The sequence below is a fragment of the Malaclemys terrapin genome, chromosome 2 (assembly GCF_027887155.1).
Source record: "Malaclemys terrapin pileata isolate rMalTer1 chromosome 2, rMalTer1.hap1, whole genome shotgun sequence".
NCBI classification, from domain to species: domain Eukaryota; kingdom Metazoa; phylum Chordata; order Testudines; family Emydidae; genus Malaclemys; species Malaclemys terrapin.
In genome coordinates this window covers 214,312,460-214,335,035 of record NC_071506.1, presented here as the reverse complement: position 1 = coordinate 214,335,035, position 22,576 = coordinate 214,312,460, and the positions used below count along the sequence as shown (strand labels likewise).

Below are 22,576 nucleotides of genomic sequence, written 5' to 3'. Positions count from 1 at the left end.
GACCAATTCCGCAATTTATCAAGATCATTTTGAATTCTAATCCTTTCCTCCGAAGAGCTTGCAACTCCTCCCAGCTTGGTGTCATTGCAGATTTTATAAATGCAGTCTCCACTGTGTCCTCCAAGTTGTTAATGAAAATATAGAATAGTACTGGGCCCAGAACCCATACTTAGTTTTATGGTATTTATAACTTCTTACTTACAGTAAGTCTGTCATTATTTTTTATAGTAGGGTCTTAAAGATTTTACTAATGGATAGATTATTTTGTATTATGTAATTTTTTTGTATTTTGTAATTTTTGTAATTTGTGATGGCCACCAATAGCCATCACATTAAATTGCTGATACTCTACAAGAAGAGTTTGTCATCAGAACTACAGGTTCTCTGATGATAGAACTCCAAAAAGGGACATAGTTTGTCCAACCCTAGATCCAAGTATTGTGAATTTAGCCAAAAGCATGTTTGTAAATTGCTGCCTCAAAAGGAGGATTTATATTCAGTATAACTGAGTGGGTATAAATTACAAGCAGCCTGATCTGGAGTAAATCGTTAGCCTTTTTTCCCCTAGGCGTGTAGCCCATACATATCTATACAATTGTTTGGCAAGACATTCATCTTTAACTAGTGTAAAGTAACAGTGTGTTCATAGATTTGTACATGTATATCCTCCGATACTGCTAGCCAGATTCTCTCACCCCTTCATGTCATTTCTGGAAAACACACATTTTGCTGGTTGTAGAATGATCTTTCATTAAAACATGTTCCATCTATTTACCAAATCACTACAGTCCTCCTTAAACACAAATATCCGAACTAGTATGGATGACTTTTATATAATGCAATACTTAGCTGCATTATTGTATATAAATATATTTATATAAAAATGACTAGAGATGCATTAGTGGCTCAGACTCTAAAACTGTTCATTTTGTGGAAGAAACATGCAGACGTATATACAGTATGTGCTTTGGCCTGGGTATGAACAGACCTAGGTTTAAACACTGATTAATAATCATGTTTAGCAGAAACATGGATCTGATAACTTCTCCCACATTCAGAACTATACTCTGATTGATGTAAATGAAAAGGCAAGTACCGGTAATTTCCAATGTGTGCTGGTCATGCCCAGAGATCTTCTGGTATTTTGGTGTTATATATACAGATTTTGAAAAGGGCACAACTGGGATAGGATTCTGTGATGTGCAGAATGTCTCCTGTAAGAACTGAACATCACTAACTCTCACTGAAGTCAGTGGGTGCCAAAAATGCGTAGCACTTGGTATGAAATGACCTAGACCTCACAGGATCTGTCCCCAATTGCACGAATTACATTTCCCGAGTAAAGGCAAACCATAAACTTTTTCCTTTCCTTTCCTTTCCTTTCTTCATCCTGCCCTCAGATGTACAGTGCGTATCTGTGCAATTGAAACAACTTATGGTTTTGGGGGGCTGATATCTGGTTGATCTTCTGGGATTTGGCCAGACACCAGAAAGGGTAGATTTCCAATTCAGTGTATCTTCTGCACAATAATGAAATTTCCAGATAGGGGTTTATTTTTTGGATAGCTCTGAAGATTTTTACAGGATATCCTATAAAATGGGCACATCTCAAACTCATTTGAAGAGCATAGGTTATTGCTGATCTGAGATGAAATAACCTTTGTATAAGGGACTGCTCTGATATGTAGCCAAAATGGAGCTATCTCACAGTTTGCTAAATATGGATGAACCGCAATGTCTTAAAAGAAGCACCTACCCCCTCCTTGACTGTCCCTTCTAAACCTAAATCTTTACCTATCTCTGAACCTGAATCTTTCAGAAGTTTGGAAAATGTTTAAAGAGTTAAAGAAACACATTGGGAGTTTCCAACATAACACTTAAGCCTTCCCATTATCCCACCCCTATGCCTACTTCTTATCTGCTGTGTGATTTCATGGGGCAGAAGGGGCTCAGTATTCTGATGGTGGAGTCACATCTCTAGAAGCTGATCACTTCTCCACTCTTTAGAGCATGGTTGTGGCCTCCCTCATCTACTCAAGTCTCATTTTCTGAGGGTAAGAGGATGGCCTGGTTATATCCTTTTGTGCAATAAGTAAGCTAGTGCAAGTTGTTTATGTATTTCATGGTGTGTGATTGTAATAGTCACTAAGAGGATATGAGAAAGGAGGTTACGTATTTCATTTCTTCACTACTTAATCATCTTGGATTCTGCCGTTTCTGCTAAAGGTTGTTCATTCCTCATATACGCCAAGCTTTTTCAAAAATGGTTGCCTAAAATTTATGCTCCTATGTCACCCATATTTAGGCACCTAAATAAGTGGCCTGATTTTCAAAAGTGCTGAGCCATCTGTCATTGACTTCATTCTGCACTCGTGGGTGCTCAGCCCCTTTGAAAATCAGGCCAATTATTCAGGTGCTTAAAGATGGACCGAGGAGCTGAAGTTGAATAGCCATTTTTGAAAATTTTGGCCATAATGTCATTCTCAGTTGCTATGCTTGTTTATACTATATCTAGTAAAGAGATTATCCATTCTGAATTTGACAGTCAGAATAAAGCAAGTGGTAGAGGCAATAATACTTAATGATAGGTGTGGGTTATACACTGGGTTAAACTTTGACCATATTGGGCAGAAATACAATCTTATGAACCCAACAGCCTGATTCACTGACCTCCTCTTCCCCAAACACATGCACAGATTCATGAAAGTAAAAGTGGTGTAAGTTCTGCTACTGTGATCACAGGCAAATAAGAAGATTTTGTGGTTGCAGAGCTTTTCTTCAAAAGATATGAGGCCCTTTGATTTTTAAGGAAAAACAAATCATTTTTTTAAATGGCTGAAATAGTACGGAAAGTATCTTTCATTAAAAAAAGTACAGGATTAAAAATGCAGTTCAGCAGTAAGTGGAATGAACAGAAATGATCACGTGAAACAGAAATTTTTCAAGTGGTAGTCCACATAGATTCCACTTGGTGTGAATGTGCCCCATGTGTGCAAGATTACTATCACATTCATTGAGCAAGTGTACACCAAGAATAGAATCTGTATGGACGACACATCTCAATGAATGGGCGGGTGTACAGTAAGATAAATAACGATTCTTACCAAATTCTATAAGGTATCTGTGGAGAATTTTTTCAGAAATCTGTGTGACTTTCCCATCCCAAAACAAACCCATGTAAGATGCTTATATATAAATTAATAAATCTGGAGGAATCTGGCTTTGGGGGTGGAGGGGACAACCCTCAAAAGTTTGGGGATCGCTGGTGTAGACAATGGAAAAGAATCTTACACTTTGTGTATTCACATCAGCTGCAACTGAAGTGTTCTCTAAGTGCTCCATATAATTTTAACACCAGATAGAAGATGATTAACATGCCAGCTAACTTTCTGCTGGTATTTGCTGCATAAATGCTGATCTACCACCTGGAGCCTTTAAAAAGTGTGATCGGTTGTTAAATAATATCATACTGTTACTGAGATACCAGCTAAACAACATCATAAATTCTGTCTATTCTGCATTCCTTATCCACCCAGAAATCTCAATTAAGTCTCTGGGAGTTCTGGGTTTATGTGGACTGCAGGATGAGGCCCTAGGTAAACCTTAAAGCCAGATTCATAACCTGAAACCACCTTCAGTAATTGAAGCTAGTAATGTACACAGAACTGAAGAAAAGTTTATTTTATTTTAAATTGTTACCAATATCATACACTACTGGAGTTTTCCTTGGGTTTGGTTGACATGCAGAAGCTGATCTTTTTCAGGAAGGCAAAAGAAATGAAAGTGAAACATTAGAGATAGAGCTGTGTAAAACTTTTGTGGTAAAACCCAAAGCAGAAGTTAAACCTTAAATTTAGGTTTGTGAACCTGGGCTGATGACTATTTTTATGGTAAAACCTTGCAAAACTGAGTGATATTGCATGATTATTGAAACAGTAAGCTGCTCATGTCAGGGACTGTCTTTTGCTATGTGTAAGCTAGAAGTGCCTAGTGCTATGAAGCTCTGATTTTAATTTAGGTTTTCATCCGAGACCTTGAGAAATGTGAGGTTTTGGATCAGTTTTGCTTCGAGTTTTTGGTTCCATTGACTCCCAGAACATTTAGTGTGAAGTTTTGAGTAGTTTCACCCAAAACTAATAAGTACTAGAGCTGATAGACATTTTTTTTCCAAAGGAAAAGGCTCTTTGTTGAAAAGCAGACCTTTTACAGTTTTTATTTGTTTAAAAAAATCTTTAAATTTTTGTTTTCTTCAATTTTTTTGCAACATTTCTCATCCAAATGTCTATCAAAATTATCACTGAAATTTTATGGAAACTGATAAATTAAAACATTTTGAAATTTTTAATAATGTTGACAATAAAAAAGTTTTGTGAAAAATTTCATGGAAAATGCAAAATGGGTCTGTTGAACCCTGCAAAATGGAAACCCCTTCAAATGACCCGCTCACAGCCTCTCAAGTTCCTAACATCCACTCCCATTTAGGTATAGTGATGCAGCAAGGATCAACTTAAAGAGATGTATAAGAAATCCAAAGTGTAGATGATAGTGGGTTTTGAACTATGGTGCTTCCCATAAAATTTCTTTGATGAAGCACTTGAATATAGACCTTGTGGAAGGATGGTTTCAAAAACAGACACTATAATTCAGCAGGAAACTAAATAGTGATAATGTGTTCTCATGACACACACAAACCTATATGTCTAGTATCTTTATATTTAAAAATATGAGTACAGTAACCCCTCACTTAAAGTCATCCCGGTTAACGTTGTTTCATTGATGACCAATTAGAGAACATGCTCGTTTAAAGTTGCGCAATGCTCCCTTATAACATTGTTTGGCAGCCGCCTGCTTTGGCCACTGCTTGTAGGAAGAGCAGTCCCTTGCAGCTAGCTGGTGGGGGCTTGGATCCAAGGTGGGCTGGGAGCCCCCCATCAGTTCCCCATTCCCCTAAGTTCCCTGTGCAGCAGCCACCCAGCAGGCTATCAATTGCCAGCAGTTCCCTGTCCCTCCCCCCACTGCCATGTGCTGCTCCTGCCCTCTGCCTTGGAGCTGCTCCCAGGAGCCTCCTGCTTGCTGTGCAGGGTGGGGGAACAAAGGGGCTAATGTCAGGGCGTCCCCCTCATCCCTGCTCCTGCACCCCGCTTACCCCTTCTCCATATAGAGCAGGGTGGGGACATGGCAGGGCTCAGGATGGATGGAGGTTGCTGGCCGAAGCTGTTGTCTCAACTTCCTGATCTACTTAAAAAGGAAGTGTACATAGAGTGGTGTCAGCGTACTTAAAGGGGCAATGCGCATCTCTCTCTCTCTCACACAGGGTGTGTATCTCTGTCTCTGTCTGCCATGCTGTCTGCCCTTCCTCCATTTGTGCTGCCTTGTAGAGTGTGAGGCTACATTAGCAACATGTTAACCTTTGAGGGCTCAGCCAATTGCTAGTTTATTATTTAGAAATATCCCATCCTCTTCCACCCTCTAACTTCACCATCTCATTCAAGCTTCACAATCATCATTGCTGTGTACAGTATTAAATTGTTTGTTTAAAATTTATACTGTGTGTATGTATATATAGAAAAATATAGTTTTTTGTCTGGTGAAAAAAATTTCCCTGGAACCTAACCTCCCCCTATTTACATTAATTCTTATGGGGAAATTGGATTCGCTTAACATCGTTTCGCTTAAAGTTGCATTTTTCAGGAACAAAACTACAACGTTAAGCGAGGAGTTTCTGTATTGTACAGAGCAAACGTATGGACAGTTGGATTTTAATAACTAGTAGTTAGCATTTAAAATAAGATTAAGAGGCCATCTCTTGAGCTACATTGTATTATTACATCATATTTATGTGTGAATTCCCATTGTGGAATCCACTTTTGGAACCTCTGTGTGAATAGAATCGAAATTACACAGTTTATCCTGACAGGAAAGGCAACTAAATCTGAAGGGGAATCAGAGTCTTGTATTACAGTCCTCCTATGCAAGAAAATTATCATCATTTTCTTAATAAACTAAATACTTTTCTACCTTGCAGAACTCAAATCATCACCGCTCATCAGGGCTCATGTTCCAATTACTGTGAAGTATTTAGGAAAACGGTGTCCAAATTAATTCTAGTTACTTTCTTGTGGTAGTACTCAGGGTTTATATCTATATATTAATGTGAAAGGCTTTTCATATAGTGGAGAACATTCTTTAGCACCTCTTACTATTCCAATAGAGTCCAACTCTGCCAACTTAGCTGCATGAGTAACTTTACTTGCTTGAGTAGTTCCACTGGAATGAACGGGACTACTTCCACAGGTGAAATGACTTATGTGACTAAGTGTTTGCAGGATTGCGGTGTATAGCAAATAACCTTGGAAAGTCCATAGTAAATGTAATGGAACCACAAATGTCTCTTTTGGTTGGCAAGAAATTCAAAAGAGTAAAGCAGATTTAAGTAATTGCTTCAGATTTCAGGCTCTGGGTTCTTGCACTCACAAGCAAACCACTGTATGCCCAGACTTCTAAATCTCACAGGCTTGGATGGAACAGCATATCCATTCCTTTGGAGTTTTTATGTTACAAGAGAGTCCTAATGAAGACTAATGTTAGGGGATTTTTTTGAGAAAGTTTAATTGGGGGTTGAATTTTATTTGAGGTTGTTGTGGGTTAACTGCTGATTTTAATTGGATTCTCTTTCTCAGTATCTGTCAAAGACTGTTAAGACAATAGATAGGCATTGTTTATTTGCTTATTTGTATATATTGCATTTATTTGGTTTATACATCAAATAAATGAAAATGCACTTCATGGGCCAAATTTTTTGCTGGTGTAAATTTACCCATAAAATGTTTGTAAATCACACCAGCAGAGAATTTGGCACTACAGTAGAACCTCAGAGTTACAAACACCAGAGTTACGAACTGACCAGTCAATCACATACCTTATTTGGAACTGGAAGTACACAATCCGGCAGCAACATAGATGAAAAAAAAAGCAAATACAGTACAACACTGTGTTAAATGTAAACTATTAAAAAAATAAAGGGAAAGCAGCATTTTTCTTCTGCATAAAGCAACAGAGGGTCCTGTGGCACCTTTAAGACTAACAGAACTATTGGGAGCATAAGCTTTCGTGGGTAAGAACCTCACTTCTTCAGATGCAAGTAATGGAAATCTCCAGAGGCATGAGGTTGATAGATTTCCATTCCATATGGCTAAATGCAGTGTCTTGCATGGTGTCAAGTATCAGAGGGGTAGCCGTGTTAGTCTGAATCTGTAAAAAGCAACAGAGGGTCCTGTGGCACCTTTAAGACTAACAGAAGTATTGGGAGTATAAGCTTTTGTGGGTAAGAACCTCACTTCTTCAGATGCAAGTTATGGAAATCTTCTTCTGCATAGTAAAGTTTCAAAGCTATATTCAGTCAGTCAGTTATAAACTTTTGAAAGAGACACCATAACATTTTGTTCAGAGTTACAAACATTTCAGAGTTATGAACAACGTCCATTCCTGAGGTGTTCGTAACTCTGAGGTTCTACTGTATATTCTTAGGATGTGTGCTTGCTGGTTTTTGGCTGTGACTAAAGTCCACTGCAAATACTCATGTAAAGAATAATGTAAGGGAAGTGGACATAAAGGCCCCAACTTTGGAATGCCTCTGTTCAGCAAGGCACATAAGATTACGTTTAACTTTATGCACATGCTTAAGTGCTTTCTTGAGTAAGGACCAAAATGATTATTGCTAAAGACTGACTGACTGTCTGTGTATCTTATGTATTGTGCCCGTGATCATGGTATCTGGTGGTGGTATCACGATTCATGATGGCATGGCATGTTTGACATGTGCATCTTCCAAAATGAAAGCACACCCTGTGAGAATGTGTGTACTCTTTCTTCAAATTTGGTGGGAGAGAGGGTTTAGGGAAAGGTTCTAGGAGGAGCTGGGCAGTGAAGCAAAGATGAAGACAGTGTAGCTTCAGGGATAATATTGTTTTTCTTTTTTCACCTAGGTCTGGTATTCAGTGATTGCAAAAAGTGGCCCTTTCTGTGATTCTTTGCTGTTATTACATGACATAAACTATTTCCAAACTGACTATCAAATATGCATTTTCAGTCCTCTTCTCTTTGAGTTAAAGACAGGCACTCACTTTGTGGTCTAACTGTTGAATGCAACAAGTTGTAACTGGTCCATGAAATTAAAATTCCCTCTCAAGAGTGAGTCTTGTGGAGGTACTCTTAAACTGTGTTATTTGTTGTAGTGCTATATATGCAAACACTCGTCAATATTCAGCTAGAAAAGCCTAAATATACAAAAACAATTTTAAAAAACCCCTTTGACTGTCTAAAATGTACTAGATACCTCTTAAAAAAAATAATTCTTCCTCTGGATCTCTTTTTTTTTTTTTTTTTTTGTCAGCCAGTTTTATAGGGCATTTGGTGAATTGTGGGAAAGCATCTGCTCCATTCCCATTAAAAAACAAAACTTCCTTTGATGGCTTAAAATGCAAATATACATTTAAATTAAGTTAATTTCCTTCACCAGAGAAACATCTTTGTCTATCTGGACACCCTACTGGCCATTCCTGTAACTGGCATTTTTGTTGGCAGTCTCAGTGTAGAGATCAGAGTTTGAATGGGCATGGAAAATGAACATCCCTCAAGATCTGCATTGCAGTGCAGGGGGAATGCAGGGAAGCTTGCTGTCCATCCTGTACCTTTTCTATGGGTGAACCCCCCTCTCTCGTGTGTGTGTGTGTGTGCATATATATATATATATATATATATAATAAACTGCATGGAATAGTCTGCATGGATCTAGGGTTAAAATATAATAACATGCATTTTTCTTTTTTCTTTTTCTTTTTTTTTCTTTTCTTTCTCTGTAGGTATGGGAAAATTGTATCCACAAAGGCAATTCTTGACAAAAACACAAATCAGTGCAAAGGTATGTGCAAAGAGTCCTCCAGATGAGTTCGGTGTCTGTTTGGCTGATTGACTGGTATTCCATCCGCCAAGGTTTGGGCTCCGACTGTGCAATCAAGACAATGTACAGTATATTGCAAACATATTTAATAATGCCAGTGCTCTGAGTTGTATTTTCCAGTAACATTGCTCATTAATTTTTTTCATTAACAAACAAAATGAAAATCGCAAATCAGAACAAGTATCAAATTGCTTTGGTAGAAAAGTAAATTACCTTCTAACCACATAGCGTTGTCTGATTTGAATGATATCATCAGTGATGCAAATTGATTTCCTATATAAAAATGAGAAACCCTTGGGAAAACTTTCCCAAGCAAAACCTGGCTTATTTTTTCTATTCTAGAATGTCTCAGACTACATTATTGGAAGAAGAAAATATGCACTGTGGCACAACATTGATCATAAAATTGTGACATAGTGATATGAAAATGATTTCTCTTACTCTTGCAGTTTTGCATTTTTAATTTCTCTGGTAATATTTCAAAATATTCTCTGTTTTTTAGTGAAATACAATGTGTACTGTGGAGATATGATGTTTGCATGGGTCTATATCTTTGTCTAGATAGATATATACAGAGATTTCTGAAGACTAGAATTATTATCTGTAATCAGTCTGAAGGTCCATCTTTTCCATGGGTGGGACTTTCACTTTACTGGAGTGTTGGTTCTCACAGTGGAGTCCACTTCCCTGAAGGATAAAATTGTAATTCCATAGCTAGTGAACTGCAGAATCTTTGTGCACTAATGTCTAACTGGATTTGTCTCACATGGAGTGGATTGTGGACAGCAATCATTTTCTATGTAACCGTGGTAAGAAAAGGACTGTGGCATCTTTATCATAGAATCATAGAATCATAGAATATCAGGGTTGGAAGGGACCTCAGTAGGTCATCTAGTCCAACCCCCTGCTCAAAGCAGGACTAGTCCCCAACTAAATCAGCCCAGCCAGGGCTTTAAGCCTGACCTTAAAAACCTCTAAGGAAGGAGATTCCACCACCTCCCTAGGTAACCCATTCCAGTGCTTCACCACCCTCCTAGTGAAAAAGTTTTTCCTAATATCCAACCTAAACCTCCCCCACTGCAACTTGAGACCATTACTCCTTGTTCTGTCATCTGGTACCACTGAGAATAGTCTATATCCATCCTCTTTGGAACCCCCTTTCAGGTAGTTGAAAGCAGCTATCAAATCGCCCCTTCATTCTTCTCTTCTGCAGACTAAACAATCCCAGCCTCTCCTCATAAGTCATGTGCTCCAGACCCCTAATAATTTTTGTTGCCCTCCGTTGGACTCTTTCCAATTTTTCCACATCCTTCTTCTCATGTGGGGCTCAAAACTGGATGCAGTACTCCAGATGAGGCCTCACCAATGTCGAATAGAGGGGAATGATCACGTCCCTCGATCTGCTGGCAATGCCCCTACTTATACAGCCCAAAATGCCGTTAGCCTTCTTGGCAACAAGGGCACACTGTTGACTCATATCCAGCTTCTCGTCCATTGTAATCCCTAGGTCCTTTTCTGCAGAACTGCTTCCTAGCCATTCGGTCTCTAGTCTGTAGCGGTGCATGGGATTCTTCCTTCCTAAGTGCAGGACTCTGCACTTGTCCTTGTTGAACCTCATCAGATTAAGGTAGTAAACTAAGTGAAAATATAAGGTTAGTGATGAGATAAGGTGAGAAGAGGTGAAATATGGAAGGAAACTTGAGAAAAAGTGAGAAGGGGCAAAATCCTGCCAGTGTTACAAAAGTTTGCTTAGTAACTGGCAGAAGAAGCAGATGGAGTTTTCCCCTATAACCCATGCAGCAGCAGTACTGGATAGCCACACAAGGGTATATTAGGAATGAGGACTGAAATTCTACCCTGACAAACCATCACAGTCCCAAAAAGGCATGGTTTGCCACCAGGTGCATGTAGTCAGACTCTAGGACTCATTGTAAACATGCTATGCTGGGCTGCATATGCAAGGTGGGGTGCTTGCTGCTGCTTTAAAATTAACAGCAGTGTCTGTCTCATCAAGCAATCTGACAACATGGTGCCTTATGTTCAGCACTGCACCACCGTTCTTTCTCACCAATCTTTTGGAAATAATGACGGGCTATAATACAAGGAAAAGATGTGGCTGGAAAATACGTACAAAAATGTGCAGGGGAAGAGGATGCTGAGAGGCAGAAAGAAGAGAATGGAGGGATTTCACCTTCTCTTTCTCGGGTTTGGGGCTGTTTCATTTTGTATTCTGCTATATCACAACAATAGGTGCTATGTAATAATGAGAATTTAATAAGGTTTGTTTTCACTATAGTTTACAGCAAGGAAAAAGTGAGACACATTTGCTCAGATTTTAGAGGAAAGATCTTTATGGCATGAGTAGTACAATTGAATGATTAGAAACATGGACTTATTTACAATAGATGGCATGGAGATGGCAAATGTGGTAAAGATGAACATTTTGCTTATTTAAATACAGTTCATTCCTGTTTGGCAAAACAAACTTCCTAAAGGTGCAAAAATGAGATGGCCAGTCAAGTAGGCTCACCAGTCTGTAATGTAGGTGGTGTACCATCAAATATAAAGGGAGTGATTATAGTCAAATTTGAGAGTGGTGGAAGTCATCTTGTGATTTTAAGACTCAGAAACATATTTCAGTGCCATTTGAAATTTGGCCAAATTACAGCATTGGTTTTGAAAACTATAACCTCCAAATAAAGAGTTCACATAACAGCAAAAAGAAGATAATTTTAAGAAATTGCATAGGTAACAATGAGATTCCTCACAGACCCATTGAGAGAGAATGCTCTGTCTAACTGGAAGTGTTAAGTGTATCCTTTTCCAACAATGAGGAAAACAGATTGAAATTTGGTTTGACTTATTCTTCAACATTCTTCTGTCTGTAAAAATTCACTTGCACCATGTTAAGGACTAGTGTTATCAAAACATTTTTTTTTCTAGTGAGGGTTAAACAGTCAGATCCAAGGAAACATATATTCCAAGATAGTTCACTAGGGAAACCTTTTGACGTATTCTTTCATTTCAAGATTATTCTTCTTGGGTATCATACACACTGAGGCATAGCAGCAGCAACAATCATTCTGTAATAGAACAGTATATTAAAAACAAAAAAAACCCAAGCACAGCCATGACAAAGTGGCCAAAAATCACTGAACAAAACAGGGAACAATCACATATGGAGCGTAATGAAAAATGCACATATGATTCATTCAGATGTTCAAACACAAAAGCCTGATGACACCTAATGTACAAGTTGGAGAATTTTTGCTGTTTTTGCTTTTCTTTCCATGCATTTGCCTTCTGGGTCTAGCGTATTTGCTGATTTTAAAAGTCAGGGAAAATTATGTAAGAGAAGCATTAATCTTAAATGCATAGACTCTTCCCTTTGCAGGGTTTTTTTCCTCCAACTGGCTTGCCTTTGATAGGCTTACGTGTTTAGAGCAGAGGGAATGAGTAATGGATATTTCACAGTACAGTTTCCATACCTCATAGCAATGGAATACAGAACAGTTAATCTGCCAAATATACAAGCCCATTCCTTAATGTATGAATTACTGTCATCTGCATCTGCCCTTGCAGACTCTTTAATGGTGTGCATACAGATTTGCTTCCTAGTTTAATCAGGAGCTCACATTGTCTTGGGCATTTCATCAGCACCTTAAAAGATGAACCATGGGAGAATGACCAGAAGTCTTAATTCCTACCTATGGGGATCATTCAGTTTTATGAAATAAAAACCATGAAATGCAGTAGCTTCTAGAAGACAGACGCTTCAACCTTAGACTTCATTTTACAGAATAGAGTGCCTGCCTTGATTTAATGAGTGGCAGTGTTTTGTCTTTGGAGGGAAATCACAGAGACTTCATATGTAATTGTCATTCTTCATAAAATATCAGGGTTGGAAGGGTCCTCAGGAGGTCATCTAGTCCAACCCCCTGCTCAAAGCAGGACCACTCCCCAGACAGATTTTGCCCCGAATCCCTAAATGGCCCCCTCAAGGATTGAACTCACAACCCTGGGTTTAGCAGGGTCATTGCTCAAACCACTGAGCTATCCCTCCCCCCTTCACTGAAACCTCTTTCTTTTCCAGAAACCTATTGCTAGATACTACTCATTCATATTTAAAAGGCGAAAGTTTGGATTACAAACATGCTTTCATAGAGGTTTCTTAAAGTTTAAGGTCAGAAGGGAACATCTAGTCTGCCCTCCTGTATATCACAGGTCATTCAGCTACAGCCAGTTAGCTCTGTATTGAGCCCAACATTCAAAGCCCATTGAGTCTTTTCATATATAAATTTATCTTTCTTGTGTATAGAAAAGGGTGACCTTGTTGCCCTAGCTACAGGGCTGCCACAAGAGTAGAGAGGCAATCAGCAGGAAGTGATATGGTGATGCCAACTACCTCTGCACCGATATTGGTATGTCTTGTCTTAAATTTAAGTATGTGGGACTATTCATGTGCTTAAGTACCCTCATGAACTGAAACCTAAGGTATATGAGGTGCTCGGATGCTCCTTAGAAGCATCTGGATAGGTATGTATGTAATATATTGTATAGATCTGTAAACTGAGACAGTAACCTATTTTACAGCTGGACTCTGAAGATTAATGCTCTTATGTCACTTTGAAAATATGTATTGCTGTATCCATGCTTTGTATTTATTTATTATTATTGTGTTACCATATTTAAAGTGAAGGAGTTTGGCTCAGAATAGCAGCAACATGGAGCAGGCCCATGTGAAATCATATTCTAGTGAAGAAAGCAGCTAAGCTCCGTAGACAGCTCTTTAGATAATAAATTTTATTTATTGGGAATAGCACAAACTGAAATAAGTGTGCTCTATTAGTTATGATTCTCAGAACTGCCATTTCGTGAGAGAGAGAAAGAGAGAGAGAAAATCAGCAAAGTGGTTCTATGCCTGTTCACTGATGTAAACTCCACACACCGGGAGGGCATGCTCAGCATGCATGGGGGAGAATGGCTCTCATGGACAGGAAATAATTTGTAAGACACATTTATTTAATTTTGAAACCATATGCTTATATAAAAAAAATAGAATCTCCTATTTTAGATAGCTGGATACATAATGAATGTGGTGATTTTACGGTCCTAGTTCTTTTTAAAATAATGTTCCATACCATCAGTGAGATAAGAATCTACATGTTGTTAAAATGTAGGGATATGTAGCATTTTAATGTTATGGTTTTCATGGAAGTGAGGGATCTGACAGGGCTGGCTAGAGGATGAGCGTTGGCAGGCACACTGCAAGTTTCTCTGCACAGCTCTGCTATTCCATCTCAGTTCTGACGTGTGGCAGCCCTTGCTTACTCGGTCTTGGGCCCCTTGAGCAGAGACTGCAAATTATGCTAAGATATGCCAAGCTTTTTAGGCAAGCAAGGATAGAAGTCCCAGAGTTGAAAGGTCACTGCCTTAACCCATTGTGTCACATAGTCCCAAGTTCAGTCATATTACTGATAGTTTTCCTTGTATTGTATGACAAATTTTATATTTATATTTTTTATAAAACCCAATTCTGTCATCCTCAAAAATGCAGACTGGCTTTAAAATGAGGAGGGTTTTTTTTGTTTGTTAAATAATACGTTTTGGGTTCTTATTTGCCTTCTGGTTTCTAAGCCTCTTCTCAAGCTTTTCTTCCCAATCATGGGGCCTAGAAACTTTGTTTTAAAATGAAATCTAAGATTCTCGTGTAATCACATGAATTTGGGTGCCTCGTCCCTAAGAAACACACCAAATACTTGAAATTAAATCACAAGAATTGGCAACTCTGAAAACAGTACTGGTTTGCTCTAAAGGAAATAGTGGTAAATATTTTCCTTGAATAAAAACAGTTCCTGGCATCCAGCTATATTATTTGAAGTCGGAGAGTGTGCAAACTTGAAGGCAGTATTTTATTAATTACTATTGTCCTTGAACCAAATTTGTATCAAGATAAACTAACTATTGGTTTGCTTTTTCAAAGGATCTTAGGATGTACAGCTCTCCTTGATTTTGGTATTCGGTAGCTCTGAAAATCAGATCTTCTGTCTATCTTTATCCTCCCTCAACATGTATGTGCGTCACTACGCACTGTGGATGCTCAAGACCTGACTACGCTCTACTGGCTGCAATATTTATGTGTTATAAGGCCTGAAAAAGCCCCCTGAAGTCAATGGCAGTCTTTCTGTTGACTACACTTTGCTTTGAAGTAGGCCCATAAATCCTAATACAGGGTAGTCAATTATTTTTGCTCAAGGTCCAAATTTCTGGGTTAAGGTATAGTCAAGGTGCAGACTCCAAAGAAAATAATAATAAAAAATAACAATAATGATAATATGTAAATAAAAAGATGTCGGGGTCCGTTCAAAAGCATCTGGCCATCCGGATTTGGCCTGTGGTCCGCCTGTTGATGACCCTGTCCTAATACAACTCCACAAGTTTGACTAATTAACAATAACCTGGGTGATTTGCAAATGGGATCTGACTGAGGATGCCTTAGCTGGGTTAATTAACTTGGAGATAAGAGAGAAGAGATAGGTGGGGTAATATCTTTTATTGGACCAATTTCTGTTGGTGAAAGGTGCATGCTTTGAGAATTGTTCTTTAGGTCTGGGCCAAAAAAAGAAGCTGGCCCAATAAAATATATTACCTTACCTACCTTGTCTCTCTCATCTCCTGGGACCAACACAGCTACTACAACACTGCAGATAACTTGGAGATGGCAGTTCATATTTGTACATTTATAAACGCTTCCAAAGTTATCACTAATGGAACTAAAAGGGGTTTCCATGAATAGTTCTGAACTTCTTACTGTACCTACATGATGGCAGCCCTGGTTGTCTTCATCCCATTGCAAAGACTGTGTTGGAGAGACACCCTCCAACATGTCTGCAGAGTATTACTTCTCATTTGTTACAGCTCATGCCAGACACAATTCTTGACTGTATTTAAAGTCTGTCCTGTTTTAAGTCAATCCTGTCAAATTTGTGTATTGAGTTTAAGGTCAAGTCTTCTAGAGAGGAAACGCCACCTTAATTAGTTCTCCAGACTCTCTTATTTAAATAATTTTTTTGCCATTTAGGAGACTTTTTCCTGGGTCATTATCCCGTGATAAATGAACTGATAAATGACCTCAAAAGTGTTTTTCATAAGGACCCCAAGATGCTCAACTATGCTGTGGTATATCATTTTATCCTTGATTACTTCAGTTTTTTAATTTGTTGAATACCAGTTCCAGAATTGTAACCCCAAATCATTGGTGAATAAACCAATCATTTATCATCCTGTCATAGATGTTAAAAATCATTTTTCTGTTCATAGTTGTTACTGTGGTCCATATAACCCTCAGTCAGTCTCCTGGTGTCCATTTCAAAAGGGTTTTGGCAAAGAGTAATTTTTCTGTAGGTCTGCTGGTGTCAAGAGTGATTTGTAAACATTTGCTTTGTCCCATAGGCTGTTAGCAGAAGTCTTAAAGAGGACTTTTTCAATACTAGTTCATGGTTAGCTGGGTTAAAATCTTCTGACACTACAATTGCTTTTTCTCCATCCTGCAGAATCAATTTGCTTAGCTTGGACTTTATGATCTTTTCTCATGGCATGTTGCTGGATCCCATGGCTTATATAAAAACCTATTTATCTGATCTGTGATTACTTGAAGCAGGTCATGCCTCCCAGTATCAATGCTCATTTGCTTATCCTAAACCCATTTTTTCCAAAGGTTTTGGAGGTTTCTAAAAATATGCAAGAAAATACGGTTCTGCTGTGGAAGCAGAATCCTGTCGTTCCATAAGGGGCCATGATCAGCCTTGCTCAACTTCTACTACTTAGCTTGCTTTCACCACCTTTGTCCTGTTTATTTCGCTCCAGTACGTGTATTTCATTAGATGGTTCATATGTGCGCCAGAACCCCCATACATGCTTGATATAAAGTGACAATTTGCTAACAAACTATACTGACAGACGCTTACTGAATTACAGTTACTCATCGGGAACCATCCTGAATCAGCATCAGTTAATTACAGAATAGCTCAATTTCACTTTTATGGTATTCCGAAAATCAGAAAAGTAATAATTTTTTATTTTTTTCAATTAATACATTTTCCTGACTTGTTTATAACAGTGGAGCTCTTTTAGTCAAGTGAATTAAGTAAATGTTCTCTTTCTCAGTGGGTAATAAACAGAAAGTAAAGCATTAATAGGCATTCCAGCCAGGCCAGCATTTTCATGAGAACTGGTGCACTCTGTTTGGGGCTTCATGCTCAGAGATGACATGGCCATTTTTTGATAACTGTATATAACTGCTTGAGCATGTATATGGGGAATGAGGGGAAAAAATCATAACCTTTGGCAGCAAAAACTCACACCTCTATGCCGTGAGGAAAAGAACCACTCCACCAGTTCAGCCAGTACAAAGAGATAAACAGTGTTAATACTGTCATGTATTAATAGCGTTAGGGGCCAGTTGTGCTAAACCCAGTACAAACACTTATTAAAAGACAGCCCTCCTCAAAAGTGCTTAGAGTCTGGGGCCTCGATTCTCAAAAGACTGGTGTGCATGCTTAACTTGATGCACTGTGAGTCATGCTACTGACTTGAATGGGAATACTCACAGTACATCAAGTTAAGCAAACACGTATATCTTTGCGGGATTGGGGCTTAGATTATAACAGGATATAATGAGCTGAAGAATCAAACTGAGGAAGTGGGAGAACTGGAGGATGAGTTGACAGTAAAGCAAGCATATTTTAGCACAATAAGCATTAGTCACAGCTTGCCACCTGCTTTGCCATTATGCAGTGGGTGAAATTCACTCCTGTGCAGAGGGCCCACATAATTTGTATGCATTGCTTAAGGCCCATTTAAGCCTTACTGTGTTGTTTAGGTGGCATTTAAGTGGTGCATAGGCCTGGTGGGACATAAAAATTTAGAGGTGTGTGGTTTTTTAAAAATAATACATTTTTAATTCTTTTTGTTTGCCTTCTCGTTTGTGAGCCTTTGTTATGCTTATGTCACCTTCTCAAGCTAATCAACTCTAAATCTAAACTGGGGGGCTTTCATGTTCATGATTCAGCTTTATTAACTACAGAATGAAATTTGGTGGGTGAAGTAATATTGAAGCTACCTGTGCCAATACCTGAGATGAAAAATAGTGAGGTTTTTTTTTTATGCTGGTACATGGTAGAATTTTTTAAAATTTTGAAATTTCAGTGGAAATTCTGAAAAGTGTTGGGAAGCATTTTGACACAATTTCCACATCTTTTTGGATTCACTGTACAGCTGGTCAATTTTTTAGAAATTTTGGAGCAGGAAAGGAAACAAGTAGAAAAAAAATCACATTTTCCCCCAATTTGGGCCACCCAACCACTCTGGAGCCAGGCGGATGTGCCTTCCCGATCAGGGCCCTTAGCCCCTTAAAGGATCCACCATTGACTCCCGGGAGTGGTAGGGGACCCAAACTTGTGGTGGCATCAACGCCTCTGCAAGCTCTCCCAGCTCTGAGAGAGCAGAGGCCTCCACGGGCACCGCGGGAAGCGGCAAAGGCTCCATTCAAGGACAAGCCAGCCACTAAGACCCGTTAGGAGGCAGTGGAGCGCCACCGATCACCCGAGCCAAGGCAGCACTTTCCATCTCCGTGCCGCAGATCTCTGGCGTCACAGCCCAGATCCTCTGGGGCTCATTCTCGGTCATCAGCACCATGTTCAAGGTCCCTGCCATCTCAATGCGGATCACCTAGGGGGAGATGCTGGTCTCCGTACCACCAGCACCATTCACCCTTCCGCTGGTCGTCATATTGGCGCAGATCTCCGTCGCCTGCCCCGTCACAATTCTGGTTCCCCCCCGGCCTCAGCACCAGTTCCCTCGATACCGGTACCAATCCTCACACTCCAAGCACTGATCTCCGTCGACGATGGTCAGCAGGCTTACACAGGCGTTGACTGCCCTCCCGTGGTCACTGGAAGGGGATTCCTCCAGCGCGGAAGGGTGGTTTAGCCCTTCGCCAAGACTCTACCGGTTCAGTTGGGCACCTGAAGCTGCTTCAATGTCTATGGCGCCGCCTTGGCAGAATGGTCAGTGGAGTGCAATGGCCTTACTGGAGTGCGTGGGGCAAGCCGGTGATTATGATGCCCCCTTTGCACCGCTCGTCTGCCACCACCTCAGAGCAACAGCCAACGGCACTGGGATCAGTGCATGAAATGCACTTGGAGGTCAGGGTAGAGGAGACAGCGCCTACCCCAAAACTCCCTTCCCCCATGGGGGATGATGCCCCGGATCCTCCCCCAGTGGTACAGTACTCATCTTTATCCCCAGATGAGGCAGTCGCGGGGCCCTCCAGGGCCAGCCCGCTGGAGAATTTAAAGAACAACAGGCCCTGCTTCAACGGGTGGCTGAGAACTTGGGCCTAGAGGTGGAGAAGATGGCTGAGCAGGTGGTCATGTTGTTTTCAGTGTATTCTCTGCCTCTACCCTGTCTGTGTTGCACTACCAGTGCATGGCAGGATCCTGAAAATTGCCCAAGACCCTCTGGCAAAGCCCGTCATTCATCCCCCCCCACTTCCAAAAGGGTCAAAAAGAAGTACTTTGTCCCAGCCAAAAGCTTCGAGTACCTTTATACCCACCCAACTCTGGGCTCACTGGTTGTCTCTGTGACCAACGAGAAGGACAAGCAGGGGCATACCAGTTCAACACCCAAAAATAAAGAGGCCAAAAGACTGTGCCTTTTTGTGAGAAAAAAATTATTTGACAGCCGGCCTGCAATTCCGGGTGGTGAACCACCAGGCCCTCTTGGGCAGGTACAATTTTAACTTATGGGACTCCCACCATAAGTTCAGGGAGTCCCTTCCACAGACTTGGCAGCTAGGGTGCTTGTGTTGGCGGTGGTCATGAGGTGCAGCTCCCAAGAGATGCATACCTCTATCCAGAACCTCCCATTCAATGGGAATTGACTCTTTTCAGAGTAGACAGATGTGAGGCTACATGGGTTAAAGAACATTTGGGCCACCCTTTGCTCGCTGGGCATGCATATGCTGCAGTCTGCACGGAAGCAGTTCCAGCTGCCCCCGCTACCAAGGCCTTGGCAGCCTGTCAGGGGTCTGCAAGGAGAAGGGATAGAGACATGAGCTTTAGTCATCGCCACCCTCCCTCCTCCCCCTCACCTGCACAGCCCGGTCTGGCAAAGCATCCTAGGGGCCCGAAGTGCTCATTTTTAAGGTACACTTGAGAGTAATGTCCCAGTCAATTCCCCGGATCCACCTTGTTCTTTCCTCAACCACCTTCATCCCTACCATTCGGCCTGGTTGTGAGTCACCTTGGACGACTGGGTGCTGGATATAGTATCTCAGGGCTATATCCTGCAATTTTTGGACGCCCCTTCTTCCCAACTCCCTCTTCCCCATCCCTCTTCAGGGACCCTTATCATGACCAACTCCTCATTCAAGAGGTCAAGAGCCTCCTGCATCTGGGTTCGGAGGAGGTGGTCCCTCGGGACATGAAGGCAAAAGGTTTCTATTCCCGCTACTTCCTAATCCCGAAAGCAAAAAGGGATCTCAGACCCACTCTGGACCTGCGCCACCTCAACAAGTCTCTCAGAAAGTTGAAGTTTTGCCTGGTCTCCCTGGCCTCCATCATCCCCTCCCTGGATCTGGGAGACTGGTACACCACCCTTGACTTGAAGGATGCTTATTTCCAAATTCTAAGGTCACAGACGTTTCCTCTTTGCTTCAATTTTCATGGCTGAGGATGTTAGGGAGATTCCCAAACTTGAACCATCCTTTGTAGGTGACAAATCTGAGGAATTGTCACAGATTGAAGTGTCATTAGAGGAGGTTTTGGAATTAATTGATAAACTTAACAGTAACAAGTCACTGGGACCACATGTAATTCACCCAAGAGTTCTGAAAGAACTCAAATGTGAAATTGCAGAGCTATTAACTAGGATTTGTAACCCTGTCCTTTAAATCAGCTTCTGTACTCAGTGACTGGAAGACAGCTAATGTAACGCCAATATTTAAAAAGGGCTCTAGAGGTGATCCCAGCAATTACAGATTGGTAAGTCTAACGTCAGTACTGGACAAATTAGTTGAAACAATAGTAAAGAATAAAATTGTCAGACACATAGAAGAACATAAATTGTTGGGCAAAAGTCAACATGGTTTCTGTTCTTTGAAGGGGTCAACAAACATGTGGACAAGGGGGATCCAGTGGAAATAGTGTATTTAGAGTTCCAGAAAGCCTTTGACGGGGTCCCTCACCAAGGGCTCTTACGTAAATTAAGTTGTCATGGGATAAGAGGGAAGATCCTTTCATGGATTGAGAACTGGTTAAAAGACAGGGAACAAAGGGTAGGAATAAATGGTAAATTTTCAGAATGGAGGGGGTAACTAGTGGTGTTCCCAAAGGGTCAGTCCTAGGAACAATCCTATTCAATTTATTCATAAATGATATGGAGAAAGGGGTAAACAGTGAGGTGGCAAAGTTTGCAGATGATACTAAACTGCTCAAGATAGTTAAGACCAAAGCAAACTGTGAAGAACTTCAAAAAGATCTCACTAAACTAAGTGATTGGGCAACAAAATGGCAAATGAAATTTAATGTGGGTAAATGTCAAGTAATGCACATTGGGAAAAATAACCCCAATTATACATACAATATGATGGGGGCTAATTTAGCTACAAGTAATCAGGAAAGAGATCTTCGAGTCATCGTGGATAGTTCTCTGAAGACATCCACACAGTGTGCAGCGGCAGTCAAAAAAGCAAACAAGATGTTAGGAATCATTAAAAAAGGGGTAGAGTATAAGATGGAGAATATCTTATTGTCCTTATATAAATCCATGGTATGCCCATATCTTGAATACTGCTTACAGATGTGGTCTCCTCATCTCAAAAAAGAGGTTTAAAACAAATAAAAGAAAATTCTTCTTCACACTGTGCATAGTCAACCTGTGGAACTCCTTGCCTGAGGAGGTTGTGAAGGCAAGGACTATAACAGAATTTAAAAGAGAACTAGATAAATTCATGGAGGTTAAGTCTATTAATGGTTATTAGCCAGGATGGGTAAGGAATGGTGTCCCTAGCCTCTGTTTGTCAGAGGGTGGAGATGGATGGCAGGAGAGAGCTCACTTGATCATTACCTATTAGGCTCACTCCCTCTGCGGCACCTGGCATTGGCAACTGTTGGCAGACAGGATACGGATGGATCTTTGGTCTGACCCAGTATGGCCATTCTTATGTTCTCCATTTCATAGTGGGCGGGCGCCATTTTAAATTCACGGCACTGCCCTTTGGCCTTTCTTGGGCCCCAAGGGTGTTCACAAAGTGTATGTCGCCAGTGGCTGCTTACCTGAGACATTGAGGAGTCCAGGTCTTCCTGTATCTTGACAATTGGTTCATCAAGGGTAGGTCTCAGGAGCAAGTGCAGAGGAGCCTCGATCTGGTCTGTTCCACTTGCCATGACATGGGCCTGTTAATAAATGAGGAAAAAATGCACCTTAACACTGGTCCAGCAAATAGAATTGATTGGGGCAGTTCTCGACTCCACGCAAGCCAGAGCCTTCCTTCCAGAAGAATGTTTTTAGGCCATGTCGGACCTGATCTCCCATGTAAAGAGCCATCCACTCATC

The 22,576-nt window shown here is 40.5% G+C and overlaps 1 protein-coding gene across 6 annotated transcripts in view; it reads left to right on the top strand.

Moving 5' to 3' along the window:
• The window catches only part of RBMS3 (RNA binding motif single stranded interacting protein 3), a 908,048-nt gene that overhangs the window by 510,922 nt on the left and 374,550 nt on the right, over window positions 1–22,576 (top strand). For all 6 annotated transcript variants that reach the window (XM_054019902.1, XM_054019901.1, XM_054019900.1 and 3 more), the window contains one exon: window positions 8,862–8,920. In XM_054019902.1, coding sequence (XP_053875877.1) covers window positions 8,862–8,920 — 59 coding nt within the window. The remainder of the gene's footprint in view (window positions 1–8,861; window positions 8,921–22,576) is intronic.